Source organism: Gossypium hirsutum, chromosome D11 (genome assembly GCF_007990345.1).
Source record: "Gossypium hirsutum isolate 1008001.06 chromosome D11, Gossypium_hirsutum_v2.1, whole genome shotgun sequence".
NCBI classification, from domain to species: domain Eukaryota; kingdom Viridiplantae; phylum Streptophyta; class Magnoliopsida; order Malvales; family Malvaceae; genus Gossypium; species Gossypium hirsutum.
Window position 1 is genome coordinate 20,994,096 of NC_053447.1, and position 21,732 is coordinate 21,015,827.

The following is a 21,732-nucleotide window of genomic DNA, read 5'->3' on the forward strand; positions in this document are numbered from 1 at the left end:
CCGTAGATTTCAAGAAATCAATGAATTCAGGTATGCTTCCGCATCTAATTTTATTCTTGATTTACTCTTGATGATTTGACATGACAAATCCTAATTTATGATTTATTAAGTTTTGTATCAATATTTTAGCGATTCTAACACACAACATTCACCTACGATGTCACAATCTCGTCTTTGCAATGTCATGTCATCGTTCAAATAGCAAGTGATGTCGTAACGTCAAATGTGCGATGTCGAGACCTCAAGCGCTGTCCCAGCATTGTACACAACCTTGCTCCACTACATTATTTTGATTCATTTTGACTTTAAAAACTCAAATAATTTTTAATTAAATTTCTATAATTTTATAAAAAATATTTAAAGCTCAAAATTTTAAATAATGCTAAGATTTTCGCTTCATATATGCTTCAATAATATTTCCCATTTGTACTTATGCAGAGACGGGTGAGGAGTATATTCATGCATGGATTACAAACAGATAAAACGATTAACTGCTAAATTAACGGTTAAATAACCTGTTGGATGCTATGGCGGAAGCCATTGCAGGTATATATGCTCTCCAATTTGGTCGTGATTTGAGTCTCCGCCACATAATTTTAAAATGGGATGGTCTCTCCGTCATCAAGAGCTTCTCCTTCTCCAATTTGGACAGATACCCTTTGAGTCTCTTTGCGTCTGAGGTTGAAGTTATTTCTACTTGTTTTTGACTTGTGTGAGTTTAGGCACGTGCATCGTTTTGCGAGTCGGGCTACTCATCTCTTAGCCAAAGAAGCAATGCATGTTATTTCCGATCGTTTCTGGGTAGATGAAGCGCCGACTTTTCTCCTATCAAAGCTTAATCGTGATAGCCTTCTACATCTTAGCTTTCGTTGGTCTCTTTCACCTTGCTCTTTTGCTTATCCTGGATCACATTGGAACTTCAATGGGTTTTTAGCTTTCTAGAGGGTTATTTTCCTCTAGTTTTAATGGATCTCCTTGCCTTTTCAATTAACCTCACGTTATTTCTTTGTACCAAGGCAACTTTCCTCTCGGATCAATGTTTTGTCTTGTTTCGAGGCTTATGTTTATTTCTTTTATTAATGAAAGTTATGTTCTTAAAAAAGTTATTAAATGAAATAATTGTTTTTAGGGTAAACTATATAAATAGTCACGTTTGTTTGACTCAGGTAACATTTTAGTCACTTATGTTTGAAATGTTACGTTTTAGTTACTTATATTATCGTTTTGTTACGAAGTGGTCACTCTACTATTAAACTTCGTTACCTCCCTAATGGCAGTCCTACATGGTGGTCCAAATGGGCTTTAAATGTCAACTTGGATATTCAGTTGCTGAGATGAAAATAGGTTTTTAATATTAATATATTAAAATTTTCTAACACATTTAAAAAAAAAGGTTAATTTTAAAATTAGATGAAATCCAAACCAATGACTTGGGTCAAACATAACAGATCAGATTCGAAAGAAAATTTAAAATTTTCATAATATCAATCATTAATTACTACACAACTAAATTTTTATTTACTTTTCATACATTTTTTATTTTAATATGCATTATTCATTACATTCATCAGTTGTATATATTAATAATTTTGTTGATTGAGTTAGTGTCATAAGTTAACTCGACACTAAATCAAGATTGATGACAATACTGTAATAAATGATTGTACTCATTTAATATTTTTAATATGATGCATTTTTGTGTTTAAATTTTGTTTTAATCCTGGTTTAATTTATTTTGTTCCATTTTAATATCATATATATTTCATGTGTTATTATTAATTAGTTTCAAATTATACGTTTCATTATTTATTATATGTCATTTTCAAACACACCTCTATATTCTAAATATGTGATTTCGACACGCATAGATATGTAATAGAATTTCTAATGTAAATTATAGTAATATTCAAACTTCATCTCATCTTTTTAACTAATAAAATATAAAATAGGCCAATTGAATTTTAGCCCAATTGATATCGATATTATTATTAGTGTAGGAGAATATGAGATCGAGCATGCTAAAATGCATTTTTCTCTTATTTAAGAGTTGGAGAGGAGTTATAGTTATTTCAAAGCATTGTATAAAAAAAAAAGAGAAAGGGAAAAAGAAAAGGAACATTAAAAAAATGTTAAAAAAATAAGGCTTAAAGGTGTAAAAAATCTTCGAACTAAAAAAAAAACAATTAAGTCACTATTTTTTTTTTTGCACCCAGTTGAATACTTGAACTTTCAATATGCATAAAAAAGACTCTCATATTTTTTAAAAAAAAATTAGGCCCCTGCTTTTTTTTGGACTCAATTGAGTACTTGAACTTTCAAAATGCACCAAAAAATTCTTCAAACTTTTTTTTAGAAAAAACAATTAAGCTCCTTTTTTTCACTCAATTGGGCACTTGAATTACCAAAATGCATAAAAAAATGTCATTTGATCGTTAATTTTAACAGTTGACCGTTAAAGTTATCTGCCTCTAGTTTTTTTCAGTTAAAGTAATCATGTGTCACAACCATGGTATTACATGTGGTAAAAAAATCAATAAAAAATTTATAAAAATGATTAAATTTTAATAAAACTATAAAAAAATATTTAAATTTTATTAAAATTAGAAAAAAATTATAAAAATTGTAAAAAATATAAAATATATAGAAATATAGAAAAAGTTATAAGATTTTATAAAGTCGTAAGAAAATTATAAAAAAATATAAAAAAATATAAAATTCGTAAAAAATTATAAAAATTATAAAATACTTCTTTTGGTACGATAATTTTTATAATTTTTATTATCGTACCATAAGAAGTATTTTATAATTTTTCTTTAACTTTAAATAAAAAAATGGGAGATGTTAACTTTAACTATTAACGATTAAAGTTAATGGTTAAATGACCTTTTTAATGTATTTTATAATTTTTTTATGATTTTTATAAAAGTTTACAATTTTTTATTATATTTATAATTTATTTCTAATTTTTAATAAGATTTAATTTTTTTATATTTTTATTAAAATTTAATAATTTTTATAAATTTTATTGATTTTTTTTATTTTTTTGTTACATATTTTGCCATGGTTTTGATACAATGTGACTTTAACTGAAAAAAATTAAAGGCAATTAACTTTAATAATCTTATTAACCATTAAAGTTAACCGTCAAAAGACATCTTTTTTGTATATTTTAATTGAATGTAAAAAAAATAGTGATTTAATTACTTTAAAAAAAATAAAAACTTTTTATATCCTTAAGTCAAAAGTAAAGATTAATTGTACAAATTAACTTAAAACTTTCGTCTAAAATAATGATATAATATACCATGTTAAACTTTTGTTACATCATTAACGATGATTAATAATTTATTGATTAAAATATAATAAATCAATAATATTATTAATAAAATTGTAAAATTTAATCATCAAAATATATTTTAAATCATACATAAAAATCTAAATTTAAGCATTTTATAGTAATCATGACCTCCATCATCATCGGTTGTGTTACGTTCAAAAGTCCATAAAATAAAATTGTTGAATTAGGAAAGAGTCCGCTCTGGTGATCAACCAATACCAGGCAGACAATTAGACAAACCCAACCAATCAAATTGCACCGCGCATTTAACTTCTCAGGGACAAATTTGTAAGTTCACAGAATATTAATGCCTTCTTCATTGACCATTTAATCCTCCGTTGTCCCCCTCCCTACACAGACTCACCCGACTCTTATAAACAACCAATTGCTTAAACGCACCACAAAGCGCTTCTTCCACTTTTTCTTTTCATCTCAAAAATTGAAATTTCACCGTCAAAGCTTTTTCCCCTCAGGTTCGAGCTCTGAAATGGCAACCGAGAATAACAGTTCCAGGGTCGGATCTGGATCCGGATCTCATACTGTCAACGGCGACGCGGCTCCTGACCGCAAGATCGCGTTGATCACTGGCATCACCGGTCAAGATGGTTCCTACCTGACCGAATTCCTCCTCAACAAAGGCTATGAAGTCCATGGCTTGATCCGCCGCTCTTCCAACTTCAATACGCAGCGTATCAACCACATCTACATTGATCCACATAACGCCCACAAGGCTCGGATGAAGCTCCATTACGCTGACCTCACCGACGCTTCCTCGCTTCGTCGCTGGCTCGATACTATTCGACCCGATGAGGTTTACAATCTGGCGGCTCAATCTCACGTGGCCGTCTCTTTTGAGATCCCTGATTATACAGCTGACGTGGTGGCTACGGGAGCTCTTCGCTTGTTGGAAGCCGTTAGGTCCCACATCGCCGCCACGGGTCGGACCCATATCAAGTACTACCAAGCTGGATCGTCCGAAATGTTCGGATCCACCCCTCCTCCGCAATCTGAACACACCCCGTTTCACCCCAGATCTCCATACGCAGCTTCCAAATGCGCCGCGCATTGGTACACTGTGAATTACAGGGAAGCTTACGGGCTTTTCGCATGCAATGGGATTCTTTTTAACCACGAGTCCCCGAGGAGAGGAGAGAATTTCGTGACCCGGAAAATCACCCGGGCCGTTGGGAGGATCAAGATTGGGTTGCAAAACAAGTTGTTTTTGGGGAACCTTCAAGCTTCGAGGGATTGGGGTTTTGCCGGGGATTACGTGGAAGCTATGTGGATGATGCTGCAACAAGAGAAGCCGGACGATTACGTGGTGGCGACGGAGGAATCGCATACGGTGGAGGAGTTTTTGCAAGTGGCATTTGGGTATGTTGGGTTGAACTGGAAAGATCATGTTGTGATTGATAAGAGGTATTTTAGGCCTGCCGAGGTGGATAACCTGAAAGGTGATTCAAGTAAGGCAAGGAAGGTTCTTGGGTGGAAACCCAAAGTTGGGTTTGAGCAATTGGTGAAGATGATGGTTGATGAAGATATCGAGTTGGCTAAGAGGGAGAAAGTACTGGTCGATGCTGGTTATATGGATGCCCAACAACAGCCTTAATTTACTGTGCCATCCAAAATTTTCTTCTTTGATGATATAGTTGGTGTTTAAGAAGAGGGTATTTATTTAAATGTTTAATTTAATTTAAGTTTTATGTATCCATTTATTTCCTAGAAGTTCCTTCATAATGATGTTACTCTGAAATATTTTCATTTTGATCAAGGATAGCCTGAAATTTGCTGTTAAGTTTGATTATGCCATGAGAATTCTGGAAATGAATCTAGATCCCATCACTTGAGTTTTGAATGTATGATGCATGTACAAGATCTGATTGAAACTTTGTGCATCTTGTGATCTGTTTTTTGTGTCACTAGATTTGATTGCTAAGTGTCAGAGCAAGACTTCGTAGTCATTGGATCATGCGGTATTTGTCCCAAGAGTTCTACATGTATGGCCTATTAAGATACTAAAAATCAAATCTTGTTACCATTGTTGTCTGCTTGTGAAGATTTTGAATGATGTCGGCAGGGGGCAACTTTTGCTTTCACGTTACAACTGCGTCACGTTCAATCCAAAAAAAAATTGTCTATAATCTGTATTCAAAACTTTGCTAGCCCAAATGTTAGTACACTTGCTGTTTTGCGTAGAAAAATAAACACGATTCTCAATGAAGAAATGAGAATTAAGGGTAAAAGAATCATGTCGATGATGAGTCAAAGCTGCGATTTGATGTCGAATTAAGGGTTAAAAATGCAATCTATGCACCGTTTTTTTTCTCATTATCTTCTGCTTACTGAACCAATAGAAGAAGCAAAGACACAAACAAGTAACTAAAAGCCTGTATTGAATGCAAAATTCAAGAAAACTTACATGCTAATCTAGTAGGACTTGAGCTGGGAATTTAAAACTCATTGTAGATGTAGAACTTCAACAATACATGGCTCCATAAAAAAAGCAGAGTAGACAGAATTTTTCCCTGTACAATACTATTGAATCCCAGTAGACTAATTTGGTAGCCTTCTCTGCAAGCTAATCTTATGTTACTCCAACTTGGTTTCGAGTATAATCTTATTTTTAATTTAATTTTTGGGTAAAGTATTGGATATTTGCATCCAACTCAAATACTTCGACCCCTTTGAATGTTCATTTCAATTTTGGGTGCCTTTTTTCAGTCTAACTTCACCACAGCAAGCTGTTTGGCAAGTGCAAAATTCATGGAATATCTCACTGCTATAACTATGTTTCAATCCAAATAAATCTCTCATTTATATTTTTAATTTCATTCACAATTATTATTGTACTTCAACGCAAATTTAAAGGAAGCCTTAGCTCCGTCGTGACGACTAGAACATTTAAAGGAAAATGTTGGAAGCTAAAAGGCTTGGTGACGGTAAGAGTCGGGTTAATGGGCAACACGACCTGGAAAAGAAATCCGGGTTGCAAAAAAGATTATACTTGCACGTGGCAGTTTCTCAGGAAACGACAGCGTTCTATCCTGATCAGTTTACAGTCGTCTTCTATTCTCACCAGAACCATGTACCTATTTGGTTCATCAAATCCATTAAAATCTTCGGTTGTTTCTTCTTTTCTCACGGTTTTTGCTCAAATTATTTAGCGTTTTCAAATTCAGTTTACGGCAAAGAAAGCTAAGCCATCTTACTTAACGACTCTATTAGAAATATGAGAATCCGGAATCAGGGTACAGCCGAACCGGCGACTACAAGAAAGACGCCGCCGACGAGGAAGTCTGCTGCGAAAAATTCATCGGGATGTACAGATGCTGCGGCGGAATCCACGGCTCTGAAAACGGCGGGAACAAAGCAGGCCTCCGCTGCTAAAGCGAAGCAAATGGAGAAAAATGAAATTTCAACTGTGATTATCGACGGCTCTGATTCTAATCTTGAAAGATCAGCAGGTTAGTAAGTACTGCTATATAATTTACAATTCGTATGCTTAGCTATATTGGTAATACTGTTTGATGATTTTGCTTTTAATGTTGGACTGTGAAATGTTTCTGTTCAAATTGATTTTCCTTTTTATGATTTTTAAATTTGAAATAGTTGAAGAAGTGAAGTCATCACCTGAAGCTACAAGACTGACACCGGAGAGCAAAGCTACACCAGGCACTAAATTAGTTTCAAAGCGAACACCTGGAAGACCTAAACGTGCTGTTTCTGCGAAAGGGAAAGCTGTCTCCGTAGTGAATTCTGAGGGAACAGCCAGTGAGAAGGTTTTGGAATCACCAAATAAGGTAGAAATGGAGCATCAAAAGGTAAAAGAAAGAGAAAAAATTGAAGAAACTGGAAAGTCCAAACTGGAGGAGGAAGTACCATGTGATGGGAACATTGAAGAGTATGTAGCTAAAGAGGATTCACTACTAGTAAGCGGGACAGATCGCAAAATTGTGGACCTTAATGTAAAAGAAGGCAGGAAAGGTAAGTTGAGTGGAGAAGATGTGCAAATGGAACAAGATAGGTATGGCAGTTTCGATGATGAGTTTGAGTACGGTGACAGAGTGGACTTTGGGGACCACGATGATGAAGTACTTGCAGATGATGATGTAGATGACCCTATTGAAGAAACTGAGGCATTGGAGGAGGAGTGCAAAGAACTAACTGCTATTGCAAAAGAACATAAAATTAAGAAAGAGTGTGAGATTTTTGTTGGTGGATTGGATCGAGATGCTGTTGAGGAGGACTTGAGACAGGTTTTTGAGAAAATTGGTGAGGTGGTTGAAGTTAGGTTGCATAAGAATCCAATAACCAACAAGAATAAGGGATATGCTTTTGTGAAATTTTCAAATAAAGAACATGCAAAGCATGCCTTGTTAGAAATGAAGAACCCGGTTGTAAGTATTAGTTATAGTATTTGCTTTGTCCATTCATCAACTGAATTTGACTTTCCAGTTCGCAGATTTGTGGGAAACGATGTGGGACGGCACCTAGTGAAGACAATGACACATTGTTTTTGGGAAATATTTGCAATACATGGACAAAAGAAGCTGTGAGCATATAATGGTATTTATTGCATGGCCATTATCTTAATTTGTATGCTTACTCTTGCTATATTCTTGTTTTACAGATCAAACAAAACCTTAAAGAATATGGTATTGAAGGAGTTGAGAATATTACTCTTGTCCCAGATGTTCAACATGAAGGGTTGAGCCGTGGTTTTGCATTTTTAGAGTTCTCTTGCCATGCCGATGCAATGCTTGCATACAAGAGACTACAAAAGCCTGATGTTGTATTTGGACACCCTGAGAGAACTGCCAAAGTAGCTTTTGCTGAACCGTTGCGGGAGCCTGATCCAGAGATAATGGCCAAGGTAAAAACTGTATTTCTTGATTCACTTCCTCCTCATTGGGATGAAGATCGTGTAAGGGAAAAACTCAAAGGTTATGGAGAGATCGTGCGAATTGTATTGGCCCGCAACATGTCAACTGCTAAGAGAAAGGACTTTGGATTTGTTGATTTCTCCACCCATAAAGCTGCTACAGCTTGTGTAGATGGTGTGAATAATAAACAGCTGGGTGATGGGAACTCAAAGGTACCATATATAGTTTGATAGTAATTTCCTTAGCCTGGCCTTCTCTAGAAAACATTTTCTTTTATATTTAGTGTTGTTGCACAAATTTTTTTCTTGTTTCCTTTTTGTTTTTTGATAAGACTGATTGTGGCATACACCTTTGTTGCACCAGTCAAGCTAGCAAAGATGCTAAGCACACTTGAAAAGGAACCCTGGAATGGTCCTTCTATGATGAATAGATGTGATTACACACCACTTGTCAGGCATACAAGTACCGTAGAATACTCATCCTTTACAATGTTTCTAGAAAATGTGTAGCTTGTCAAAAACATCACTAGAACATTATAAAGACATGGCGTGTCACCTCCCTTTCGTGTTTTGAATTCCATCAATATATTTTTAATGTATTAAAATTGCTCTTTCTCCTGTAGACAAAAGTCAGAGCAAGGCTATCGAATCCTATGCCTAAAACACAAGCTATTAAGGGGGGAATGTCTGGTGGGTTTCGAATTGGAAGTGGTGGCAATGGCACATTTTCAAGATTTGGTAATCATTTATATTTTGGAAATAGATATATGTTGTTGTCTGTGCATTTTTGTTACTTACAAATTATTTTCTTATAGGGAGAACCTTTGGCCAGGTTGGACATCGCTTTAACTCGAAAGGTTTCCAACATGGCCGGTATTACCATCAAAATGAACATGGTCGAACTAGTACAAATGAGCATGACTTTCACAATCGAAATTCTGAGTTCCATCGGCAGCAAGTTATGGGTAAAAGTTTAAACCAATTAATTATTGCTCCATCTAGCTTTCTGTCCTTAAACTACAGATGCAAGTCATGCAACTTATACAAATAAGGATCTTGCATTGTACAGTTTAGAACTTGACGTATTTAATTACACCAAATCAGGTGGAAGAAGGGGCTCTTATGGGGATGATTATCGCACATCCAGTAGAGCTGCCTCATTTGTTAGCCCTTCAAGATATAATTTGAGTAGGTCTTGGTATGATGGCCCTGAAAGGGCATGGAGGGAGCATGCTCCGCTTAGGAGGCAACCGTTTTCTCCTCAACGAGCCTTTGATCAACCTTATGGTGGGCAGCAATATGATGACCCTTATTATTATGATGAAAGTGCACATAGCATGAAGAGGCCATTTTATATGACAGTAAGTGTTAATTTTCCTACCATATCTACATTCTGCTGTCCCGGCTTTTGTTTTTTGTTTGAAACTTTGACTGTGCTCTTAGGACCATGATCCTGAATACATGGAGCCTCCTAGATTCCGTCCTCGAATGGATCATCCTTATCCAGAAGTTACTTTTCATGAAACCCGCCATCGTGGTGTGTATTTCATTTTGCTAATGTTTCTTTTGTTTGCTGCTCCTGTGAATCTGTTTTTACCGTATCACTCATTCATGTGGCTATGTGCTTTAGATCCTCATCATGCAGCTGGTAGTGGTCTCTACTCCCATGATTATTTTGGTTCTGATGTGAGTAATCAACCCATAGCTCCCTGTTAATGCATTTAAGTATTCAATTAACAATTTCATGATGGCCAATTATTTCATTTTGTTATAGTATGATGCATATCCCCCGTATTATCGGGATCATTCCTATGGAGGCAGCTACTAGTAGCAGGCTCAAGAACTGTTGGTAATTTCAATTGCTTGACGTAATTTGTTTTCTTAAACCCAATACTGAGTTTTGCTAATATTCTAGAAGCTCTTGCTCAATTTGTCTTGGTGGGCATGGAAATGCAGATGCAGCTCACTGGGAAGGACAGAGGCTTACTTGAAAAAAGCGGTTGAACCTGCCTTTTAACTTCTTTCAGTTTTCTGTTTTCTTATCCTGCATTTCCTCATGCTCCTACCTCCTATTTTGATCTCTTTCCCCTTTCTATTAACTTTTAGTAGAAAATAAATTATGATATGTCTAGTGTGTGTAGGTGGTCTAGTAAGAACTTAATCAAGAAATCATGTACCATGGAGATCAAGGGTTTCTGATACAATTTATTGTGCTGTAGTATGGAAAAAGATTTCCTAGAATGCTAATTTTTGAGATTGTGGACAGAACGTATTGACTGATGAGCATTATTCATAAATCTCCATATATGTTAAGCATCTGGTTGGAAAGTATTTCTTAAAGTGGAAAGTTTCATGCTAAGTTTATGATTCTATTAATGGAGATTCTGAAGTTAAAACTTTAGATCACTATTGAGAAATCGGTGGTGTCTTTTGAAGATTCCAGGAGCTGGATGAGGTGTATACCTTGTATACATGACATATACGAATCATGTTAATATAAATTCTGTTTGGGAGTTTTTTATGGATGGGATTGGCACGTGATTACTTGTGGTGATAGTTTTTGATCTTGATATCATCCTTCATCCGTATGAGTCAAGGTTGGATATGTCTGCCTATCATACGTCTAATCTCTTTCTGTTCTTAGGTACTTAAACTTATGTATTACTTGTATCTGCAACTTATACAAAGGTTTATACAGAAGAACTTCTGATTTCGATCCCAACTTTATAGGAGAACAAATCTTCAAGAGGTTGATCTTCCATTACTTTTAGAGAGAAATTTTGGTATTTTATTACTCGAATAAATCTTTAATTTCCTATTGGGCTGAAACTGAAATTGATTTTCTAGTGAGACGGTTTGCATCTCTCACTGGTGGTGGCGTTAAAAAGATCTTCAGCTTTCCTTTATCTTACTAATAGTGTATTGATCTGGAAATATATTGGTCTGCATGCAAGTAATTGCAGTTTTCGTGGATAGATCTCTGCACTTTTACTTTAGATGATTTAATTGCTAATGCAATCTTTAAGTTTCAGGCATTTCTAAGTGGCCATCAGAATTAAGGATCAGATCATATATGCAATTTAGGAGATATATTACCAGCTTAAACCACAAAAAGAGAAAATAACTTTGGTTCCATTTCTTTTAGGGATATTAACTATTATTCGGGCTATAGATTGGAGGGGTTTTCTTTCCTTTTTTTTGTTTTTGTTTTGTGTGTGTGTGTCTCGCAGGTGGCTGTTTCTTGTGAGGAGAGAAACTTGTGGAATCATCTCTGCCGTTAAGAAATGGATATTTTGCAGCATTTTTTAAGTTCTATCTGCTCATTCAAGAAATAGTTACCAGTTCATCCCTTAACAATTTGCAATTGCGTTGATGATTTCTCAAACCAATAGTGGGAATTTGCTATTCTCTGCTCATATTCATTTAATTCTTAATAGTTTTCAGTTCTCGTAGGTCAATTGCTTGCATCTTAAGTGACAATATGGATGTGTAGGGCAAGCTGGTTCAATGTGAATATGAGATGTTTCAGATGACATAAAAGTTGTTTTTGAGGTCAAATAGTAGGTGGAAGGGAAACAAAATGATGAAAATGTCAATATAAATGTCTTTGCAGTTCATTATGACGAGGCACATTTTACATATACAATTTGTCAGTTACATGGTACATTAGTCTTGTGGTAGTCAGTGGGCATGATGGTTGATAAACACTTTGTTTTGTTTGTTCAATCTGTTGCAAGGAAGATGCTTACATTTACATGATACTGTTAATGGAAGTTTTCCAGTCTTCTAGGATTGCCAATCATGTTAATCTATAATAATTTGAATGATTAACGAATCTGTGGAGTGGATGTAGTTATTGTGTGATCTATTTGCCTTTGGAATATGCCGTCGGTTATGGTGGTACGGTAGTTCTTCTTTGTATTTCAGTTCTAGACTATTTTCTGGTTAGTCTGCTGTTTTCTCTGTTGTTTTCGTTTATGGTTGTGAAAGCTCTATTTTAGGAAATAGTGGAAGTAGATTTTTGCATGCACTGTTGTCTGGGAAGCTGGTTTTGGATTTGGTGAATTTTTGCAAGCTGCATTTTAAGTTGCCTCAGTAGTTTAGGTTTCTGGACCAGTTGCAGCTTGTCAAATGATAAGGCTGTATTTTTTATGGAAATTTTAATTGTCAACAAGACGCATGTAGCTCCCTTTCTCATCCCTGAAAGTTTTGAGTTCCATTCTTGTCTATGAGCGGCGAGTTGTAATAGGAGCGAAACTATTGCATTTATGCATGTTTTATCATTATTATTGACTAGAATCAAGAGATATTAAGTCATTGTTCTCTATATTCTTGGATTATTAAATCTAACAGGGGATTTGGTGTGATTGAAAAATAATAAATTTTAAGTAATTTACTTGGTAGGAGAGTAATTTTTATGTTTGATGTCTGTTAAAAAGTATATATATTGAGAATGTAGCTTTGTTTTGTAATTACTTTCTTTCAATTGTGTTATGTGATCCCTTTGAATAGAGGTGAGAAAGTAGCATTTTCATGTAATTGGAAAGTTAAAAATATACTTTTGAGGTCAAGAAGTTACTAGTCAAATGGTAATAACTTGGGTTCCAGTTCTATTGATATGAGGTTCAAGGTTAGATACTTAGCTCCTTCTCCTCTCCTTTGATTTTGATAGAAGCTTTGATTGTAATTTTTTTTCTTTAAAACCCTTTAATTTTAAATTGATTTTAAGTACTATAAAATTGAAATTTATATTCTAATTTAAATATATATTAAACATATAAATTATTTTAAATTTAATTACATATTAATTTTGAGGTAAATGTATTTTTTTATTTAAAATAGATAAATATTATTTAAAGAGAAATATATTAAATTGTGTTAGTTAATAATAAATATTATTTGGAAATGTTAAATTTAATAAAATTTGTATTTTATTTGATGAGTATAATTTTAAAAATTACATCACATTCCTAATAAAAGCGTTTAGTGAATAAAATATTATGTAATATTTTTAAATTTTTAATTAACACCTTTTCATTGGCACTAAATATTGTAATTTACGATTTTGACAATCACATTTTCAGCAAGAGTATTTTCAGAAATCAAAGTCTATTATGATCATGGGAAAATACAAACATCGCTTAAATGTTGAATTGGTTGGGTGTTTTTTCTTAATTTTTAGGGCGTAGAAAATCTTCAAATATTTTCAGAAAAAGTAATTAAGTCAATTTTTTTTTGTATTTAATTAGATATTTGAACTTTTAAAATGTATTATAAAGATCTTTAAATTTTTTTTAAAAAAGTAATTAAGTTTTTTTATTTAATTGGGTACTTGAATAGTCAAAATGTATCTACAAGGTCTTTTAATAGTTAACTTTAATAGTTGATCATTAGAGTTAATTGTCCTTAACTTTTTTTAATTAAAATCACCTTGTGTTACAATCACATTGTGACATGTGACAAAAAATTATAAAAAAGTAAATAAAAGTTATTAAATTTTAATAAAAATATAAAAAATATAAAAATTTTATTAAAAATAGAAAATATATATAAAAAATTGTAAGATTTTATAAAAATTATTAAAAAAATTATAAAATACATCTAAAAGACCCTTTAACCATTAATTTTAATTTTTTTTTAAGTTAACTGTCAAAAGGTTTTTTTTATATATATTTTTAAAGTTCAATACCAAATTGAATAAAAAAAAGCGTAGGGGATTAATTGTTTTTTTTTTTTTAAAAGTTTGAGAGATTAATTTTTACCCAAGTTCAAGTACCCTTAAGTTTAATTTTTACGCGTTACAAATTTTAACTACAAAATTAGAAAAAAAAGTTGTTTAATTTTAAATTTATTTTTCAGTCCTATAGAATTAAAATTAAAATTTATATGCTAATTTAAAACTTATTTTAATAATCATATATTAATTTTTGAGATAAATGTTGTAATGTATTTTAAATATCATTTGAAGGTAAGGGATTTAGTTGTAACAGTAAAAGTTTTACACCTTTTTCTAATCCTTGATCACAATTAAATGATTAAAACATTATTCTAATTAAAAACATGCCTTATTTTTGTATTCTCTCTTTTTACTTTCATCATCATGCCATTACTTAAGAGATTAACATTCTCATTTAAGAAAAACATATAGATCAACATCAACATTTGTTAATTGCAGACAAAAAAATTTTCTCCCCACTTTCCACTAAAACAATGCAACACAATTTCATTTTTTTTTTTAGGATAAGAGAGAAATTCATTATTAATCTAAATTTATCTTCCTTTTCAACAATTACCATTCATTTTCGCCTCATAGCTACTTCTTTAAAATTATTTGGAAGTTATAGAAGCTAAGACATCCATTTTAGAAGGATTTTAATGACTTTTTTTATTAGTAAAATTTAAATACACAATGATTCTACAACTTTATATTCAATGTTTAAAAACATTCGAGTGAAAATTCATTAAAAAAAACCTTGAGAATTAAATAATTTAATTGGATATTAAAAAAGTTAGATTAAATGGTAAAAGAAGATAAATAGAGATGGATTTTGATGTTGATCTCAAAGTTAAGGGGAGATGAAGATTTAAATGTGATCAAGGACTAAAAAAAGGTGTAAAATCTTTTAGTTTTGTACAAAGTGGATCTCTCTTAAAATTATATGTTTGATAATAATAAATATTATTTGATGCGGATAATTTTGAACTCTCATTTTTAATAGTGCTTGCCAGCTCTACTTGGAGTTACCAAGATGGTGTGGCCTGTAAAGGGAAACTTTGCGCTGGTATGTATCCAACAAAATCATCCACATAGGCAGGCAGCCCATGGTTTTTGTTTTAATGAGATTGTTAATTGTGAGGGTATCATCATGAAGTAGGTTTCTCTTCAACCACTTTAAAATTATCCTTAAATGCCAATAGTGTGAAATCATTAAATATTGGACTTGATTGAATTTTGTTAGTAGCAGAAATGAAAAAGAAGGATTGTATGCGTTGGTTTAAATTTTTTTATCTCAATAACGTATTACATGAACTAATTAAATTAGAGTTTAGTAAATTTAGAGAAAACATGAGTGACGGGGGTGGTGGCGATGATCTTGCTTCAATGGCTGAAGCACAAAGAAAGTGTGCTTCAAAGACGATGGTGAAGGTGAGCCTTTAGATTCAGATATGGCAGTTGACTTGGCTCCGGCTATGCCTGTATCATGGAGGGACAAGGTTCTGAGGAAAGGAAGCGAGGTCTGAGAAGGATACAGGTCTTACTGTGGTGGAAGATAATAAAGATTGGTTCTTTTAGAGGGAGACATTATAAAATCTTCAATTGATGAAGTCCCGTCGATTAGTTTCTCCGATCACATTCAATAGATTCTAATCAAAGACATGGAGTTGACTGTACTGGTCAAATTGTTAGGTCGGAATATTGGTTATGTCACTCTACATAATTGGGTTAGAAATTTATGGAAGACCTCTAAACCTTTTCTACTAATGGGCATTGAGAATGTGTGCTTTCTGGTAAAATTTCAGTGTTGAATATTTCGAAAAGGTTTTTTATCAGGGGCCATGGATAATATATGGTCAATATTTGACCGTTCAACCATGGACAATGGACTTTAACCCGATGCAACCCTTCCCGAAAATGGTTTTAACTTGGATTAGATTTCTTGGACTTTCCAAGCATCTGTACAATCGGTGATTCTTGGGGAAATTGGTGGTCTGGTTGGGAAAGTGTCTAAACTAGACTTCAAAATCGGAAACAGAACAAGGGGGCATTTTGCCCGAATGGTCGCCTATGTTAACATCGATAACCTACTTATTTTTCATATTCGGATTAACAGTGAGATTCAAAGGGTCGAATAGGAGTCTTGACCGATAATATGCTATACATGCAGTTGTTATGGGTATGTGAAGGACCTATGCCCTTTCAAAGACGGGTGGCCGACACAGGGGGAAGAGAAGGAACTGATGAAGACAACCTTGACCACAGACGCAGAAAAGTCTGTCGACTCTTAAAGTTTCGACCCCTAGATGTAGGTGGAAAGGAAAATTCGGCGTAATAGAAGGGCGCAACAAGATCAAAAGACCAAAAATCAAGGGGAGAGGATCATAGGATCTAGATTCTCAACATTATTAGACGTTAATGATGGCATTGAAGAAGTTGATGAAAATGTAAAGGTGATTAGGAATGGTCCTAAAGGGTCTTTAAGTGTTTCTTTGGAGAACAATTAGAGGTCTCAAGTTAGGGCTAAAGTGGGGAGCAAGAGCTTAAAAGCTATTGAATCAAGTTCTTCTTTAGTAAATGGGTCAAGGATTATAAACTTGAATGATGAGAGGGTGCCAACTAAGAGTGGGTCGATGGATTTGGGTATTGAAAGGGTGGGAAAGGCAATTGAAAAAAAGCCTATTAATGAGGATGGGTTGATTGTATCTGGGTTAAGTAATGTGGAAAGCTTTAAGGATAATTCTGGTGGTGTTAAAGGAATTGATTTGTCTCTTATTCCACAATAGGGATGCAAATGTATAGGCCATTTTGGGATTCAAATTTCAGCTTGGGGAATCGGTTACTGGTGGTGTTATTAATAATTTTTTTACCTCTTCTAGTGAGGTACCTACAGGTACTATGTTGTGTCTTAACCCCATATTTGATGATACGCTTGAAAAGAAAGTGGTTACTAGCCCGAGTGTTTTGGATCCGGAGAAGCATACTACTATCATTTTTATGGAAATTGGTGATCCCAACATTATTAATAATTTGGGTAGTGCCTCTCTTGTCAAAAGAAAATATCTTAAACAGGGCTCTAAAGGGCATGGTTTTGGTAATAAATTTGAGCATGGCCGGAATGGGAGAAAGCTCAATAGGGTTATTCGAGAGCGTAGAGACCGTTTCAAGGTTATTGGTTTATCTCGAGTGCCCCTGGCTGATACAATGAATTCAATGATGGATTTAATTAATTCTTAGATTGAACAAGATTTGAGCAAGGTTTCTTCCAGTATGGATGACTTACTGATTAAGGAATTAGGCTCACTTGAGTAGTAAAAGGTCAATTTTTATCTCTTTGTTTGCAATTATGAATTTGACTATTTTCACTTGGAATTGCCAAGGTTGTGCTAGTGTTAAGTTTCCCTGTATTTTTTGAAAATAAAATTTTGAATATAAGCTTGATATTGTGGGGTTTTTTTTTGAAACATGAGTTAGCAGTGTTAAAGCAGACATAATCATTGCGAAATTGGGTTTCCTGTATTCACATCGAGTGGAGGCCATTGGTTTTTTTGGGGTATTTGGATTGGTTGGAAAGATTCAGTTCGAGGGGATATGGTGTATAGTCATTCCCAATTTATTCTAGCGCGAGTGTTTGAGGGTGGATTTTCCCAACCTATTTATGTTACTTTTGTCTACGGTAGCCCTGATAGCCAGAAATGGAAGAAACTTTAGGAGGGGTTAAAATTGGGCATTTCATTCGACACCGATCTTTGGCTCACTATTGGAGACTTTAATGCGATATTAACCTCAGATGATAAAATAAGTGATCGAAGAAATAGTAAAAGGTGTCCCCTTTTTGGTGATTTAATGGAGTCTGTTGAGCTTCAAGGGACCATCCTTTACTTAACATAGATAAGGGGTCTTTAAACGCCTTGATAGAGAAATTAGAAATGGTGTGATAATTAACACTTTTCCTAATTGCACAGTTACTCATCTTCCTAGACTGAAATCGGATCACAGGCCTCTTCTTCTGTCCTTAAAACCAATAAGAAGCTTGCCTAATGGTAGACCTTTTAGATTATTTGCAGGTTGGGTTGACCATCCAGGGTTTCCTGACTTTGTTAGAGATAATTGGAAAATCGATAGGAATATGGCAGACTTTATTGCTCAATTTACCTCTAGTATAAATCCTGTAATAAGTCTGTTTATGGTCATCTTGGCGTTCATAAAAAATAACTTTTGAGGAAGCTCTCACGTATTCAAAAGTATATAAAAAAACACAAGTTCTGACTGTCTAGCTTGTTTAGAAATGAAAGTAAGAGATGATCTAGAAGGAGTTCTTCATCATGAGGAATTACTCTGGAAGTAGAAAGCTAGGTGCGATTGGTTGAGTATAAAAGATCGTAATACCACCTTTTTTACAGACACATTCTGCAGAGAAGGAAGCAGAATCAGATCTCAGCTCTTAAAAATGATGAGGGTGAATGGATCTTTGATGAAACCATTTAACAATAGTAGGCAATTACTTTTTTCCAAAAATTTTATAGGGAACACCCCACTAGAATGAGAGATCTACCACCTAATAATTTTCCAAAGCTTCAGTTTAGTAATATTCTCTTTTTGGGCAAGGCAGTTTCAAGGAATGAAATCAATAAAGCTTTATTCAATGTGACTCAGTTAAAAGCATATGGGAGTGACAGGTTTCATGTTTTTTTTTTCTTTTAGAGCCAATGGAATATAGTTAGAGATGTTGTATGTGAGTGGATTCAAAAGGTTTTTGATAGACAATGTAACAACTCGTTTTTAGTGAAATCGAAATAGTGGTTTTGGGACCACAAATCTGAGTTCGAAAGGAAAATTATTTTAATATTATTTCATGGTCTGCATTATGATAGAAATATCGTATGAAAATTTCGTTAAGAAAATTTTACTGATCATATGTCTAATTTGATAAAAAGGACCAATTTGTATAAAGTATAAAAATTGAATACTAGTAGCTAAAGGGATCAAATAGCTATGGAATTCAAAATTTGAGGTCCTTATATGACAAATAGACCATTTAGTGGAGTTAGTAGATAAGTATGATGATTCATCATTGGAAATTTAGGAAAAGAAAATGATTAAATTGGAAAGATGATGAAATAAAGATGATAAATTAATTAAATACTAAAATATCATCATTTTTCATCATCTTTTCCAAATAAAAAGATGGAAACCCTAGCCATGAAAACCTAAATTCAAGCAAGCTTATTTGGATTAATTAGGTAAGCATTCTTGTCACGTTTAATAATTTTTATATTTTTGAGATCTAATAACTTAATCTAGCTATCTCGGAGATTAATTTGTAAATTTATCAAAGTATTAAGGTTTTTCCATAAATGAATATGCATGAATTATGAAGTTTTATGGTAGAAAATGAAAGGTTGTTGATAGATAAACAACTTTTGTGAAGTGAATTTTGATGAAATTATGATTTAGGGACTAAATTGAAAAGATGTAAAATTCATGAAAAATTTTTCTGAATTTTATGAAATACATAGACTGCTATTGTTACATGTAAAAATCGGCTAGGTTTGGAATAAGGATTAAATTGCATGAATTTTATTTTTCGAGCCTAGGGATAAAATTGTAATTAATTAAAAGTATAAGAGAAAAATAGTAATTTTGCCTAAGATGTGAATTGGATTGACTTGAATATGAATTATATTAAATTGAGCTAAATTTGCTCGTATAGATCCGAATAGACCAAATACGGAGTTAGATCGTAGAAAAGAAAAAGTGTCGGATTAGTAGATTTTGCGTACACGAACACTTGTTGAGGTAAGTTCATGTAACTAAATTGTGTAATTATATGTTTGAATTGAATGTTATATATGTGTATTGTGTAATTGACATGTATGAAAATCAGTCACATATCCGATAATGTTCGACAAACATTAAGTCCCGTTTGAATAAATGAAATTCGATGGATACAGCATTTCTGAATTGGTAGTGGTCCTGCATGTGTTGTGGACATACCACAGCTCGAAAGAGCGTCCCGTTATTAGCTCTCATGAGCATTCTGATATTTGGCTCTCGCGAGCTTCCCGTTATATGGTTCTTGCGAGCTTTTCGTTAATAGCTTTTCAAAGAATCCCGATTGGTTGTAATCCTGCATGTGTTGTGGACACACCATAACTCTTATAAGAGTCCCGATATATGGCTCTCCAGAGCTTTCCGATTAAAGGCTCTTTTATGAGCTTCCCGATTAATGGCTCTTCGGAGCTTCCCGATATTGGCTCACTTGAACTTTCCGATCCTGTTATATGGCTCGAGAGAGAGCTTCTTGTTTAAGTGCTCTTATGAGCATTCTCGAATATAAATTGACGGATTACAGATGTGTACACTTCATTTGTACTGCTCGTGTATCCATCGATATTTTAAATGATTCAACAAACAAAGTTCTGGCATGAGATAACATGAAATTGAAATGAACTATACCAGTATATTCCCGAAATATATGGAATTGATGTATGAACACAAGATGTGGAAAGTTTATGAACAGGGAAATTTGATATTTGATGAGCTCATACATGTTTGTTGAAATTCATGTGAAATACATGACTAACATGTTTGATGAGGATATGTGTATAGGCTACTGGCCAAATTGCTTTGGATGTATTTGGTAAGCTTAACTTAAATGTAAATGAATGATAAGTTAATTTCCCGTTATACGAACTTACTAGGCTTTAAAGTTTACTCTATTTTATTTTCCTCTATTCTATAAAAATTCAGAAGCTCGTTGGGTTGGAAGCTTGGCAAAGATGTCATTACACTATCCATCGCCCATTTCGATACATATAGAAAACTAATTTTGGTTATAATGGCATGTATAGGGTAAATTAGCCAATGTTGGCTTAATAGCATTCTTTTTGTAAATAACCATTGGAATGGCTTGAGTTGAACATATTTTGATATGTATATATATGTGTGTGTGGCTTTATCATGTTGTTGTTTTTTATATGGTTGAGTGATGAATAAATTATGGATATGTTGATGAATGGTTTGAAATAACATGGTTGGTAAAATATGCATATATGTTATATGGTCAATTAGGTAAGATTGAATACTTGGACTTATGGGGTGTATTGACATGTATTGAACTTGAGTTTGGCTTGAATTGAAGGTTTTATTGTGACTTGTGATTGTGCAAATTGTTGTGTTTAGGTTGATACCAAAATGGGGTAAGAAATAAGACTTGAAAATGACCTATTTTATCCACACGAGCAGAGACACGGGCGTATGTCTCAGCCGTGTGTGACAAACGGCCTAGCACATGGGCGTGTGGTTTGGCCGTGTGTCCCCTGCATCTTTAAAATTTCAAAACAGAATGCTGAGGTATTTTCACACGGCCTAGCACATGGGCGGGTGACTTGACCATGTGACCCCTGCACCTATTTAATGCAAATTAGTATGCTTACATGGCCTAGCACATGAGCTTGTAGCTTGGCCGTGTGACCCAAGTAAGTGAGCACCCTAATTTGGACACAGGCTAGGACACGGCCGTGTGTCCCTATTTCGATTGCCCGCATGGCCTAAGACACCGACTTGTCTCTTGACCGTGTGAGACACACGGCCTGGCCACACCGACGTGTGTCCCTTACAACTTGGCAAAATTTTGAAATTTTGTAAAAAGATCTTTGAGTACCCAGTTTAGTCCCAATTTATTTCTAATGCATATTTTGGGCCTTAAGGGCTCATATAATGGACAATATGATTGAATATGATTGATTTTTGATATAAATGTTAAATGGTATGAAATATCTGTATTTGATTTGT

At 33.8% G+C, this 21,732-nt stretch overlaps 2 protein-coding genes across 8 annotated transcripts; both read left to right on the top strand.

Moving 5' to 3' along the window:
* The first annotated feature begins 3,660 nt into the window (after positions 1–3,660).
* LOC107911032 (GDP-mannose 4,6 dehydratase 1) lies at positions 3,661–5,132 on the top strand. Its single transcript, XM_016838931.2, has one exon. The coding sequence runs from the start codon at positions 3,825–3,827 to the stop codon at positions 4,944–4,946; it is 1,122 nt and encodes a 373-aa protein (XP_016694420.2). The 5' UTR covers positions 3,661–3,824; the 3' UTR covers positions 4,947–5,132.
* A 1,104-nt stretch (positions 5,133–6,236) lies between these two features.
* On the top strand, positions 6,237–12,536 carry LOC107912795 (heterogeneous nuclear ribonucleoprotein Q). 7 transcript variants are annotated; one of them, XM_041106466.1, is made up of 11 exons: positions 6,237–6,801; positions 6,947–7,734; positions 7,800–7,889; positions 7,968–8,432; positions 8,843–8,957; positions 9,035–9,184; positions 9,324–9,580; positions 9,663–9,756; positions 9,850–9,905; positions 9,994–10,087; positions 10,176–12,536. In XM_041106466.1, the coding sequence occupies exons 1-10, from the start codon at positions 6,567–6,569 to the stop codon at positions 10,045–10,047; spliced, it is 2,304 nt and encodes a 767-aa protein (XP_040962400.1). In that variant the 5' UTR covers positions 6,237–6,566; the 3' UTR covers positions 10,048–10,087; positions 10,176–12,536. The 7 variants fall into 7 exon arrangements, with proteins under 7 accessions (XP_040962400.1, XP_040962398.1, XP_040962399.1 ...); XM_041106464.1 differs by having other exon boundaries at positions 9,994–10,068; positions 10,135–12,536; XM_041106465.1 differs by having other exon boundaries at positions 9,994–10,068; positions 10,138–12,536.
* Positions 12,537–21,732: the final 9,196 nt, after the last annotated feature.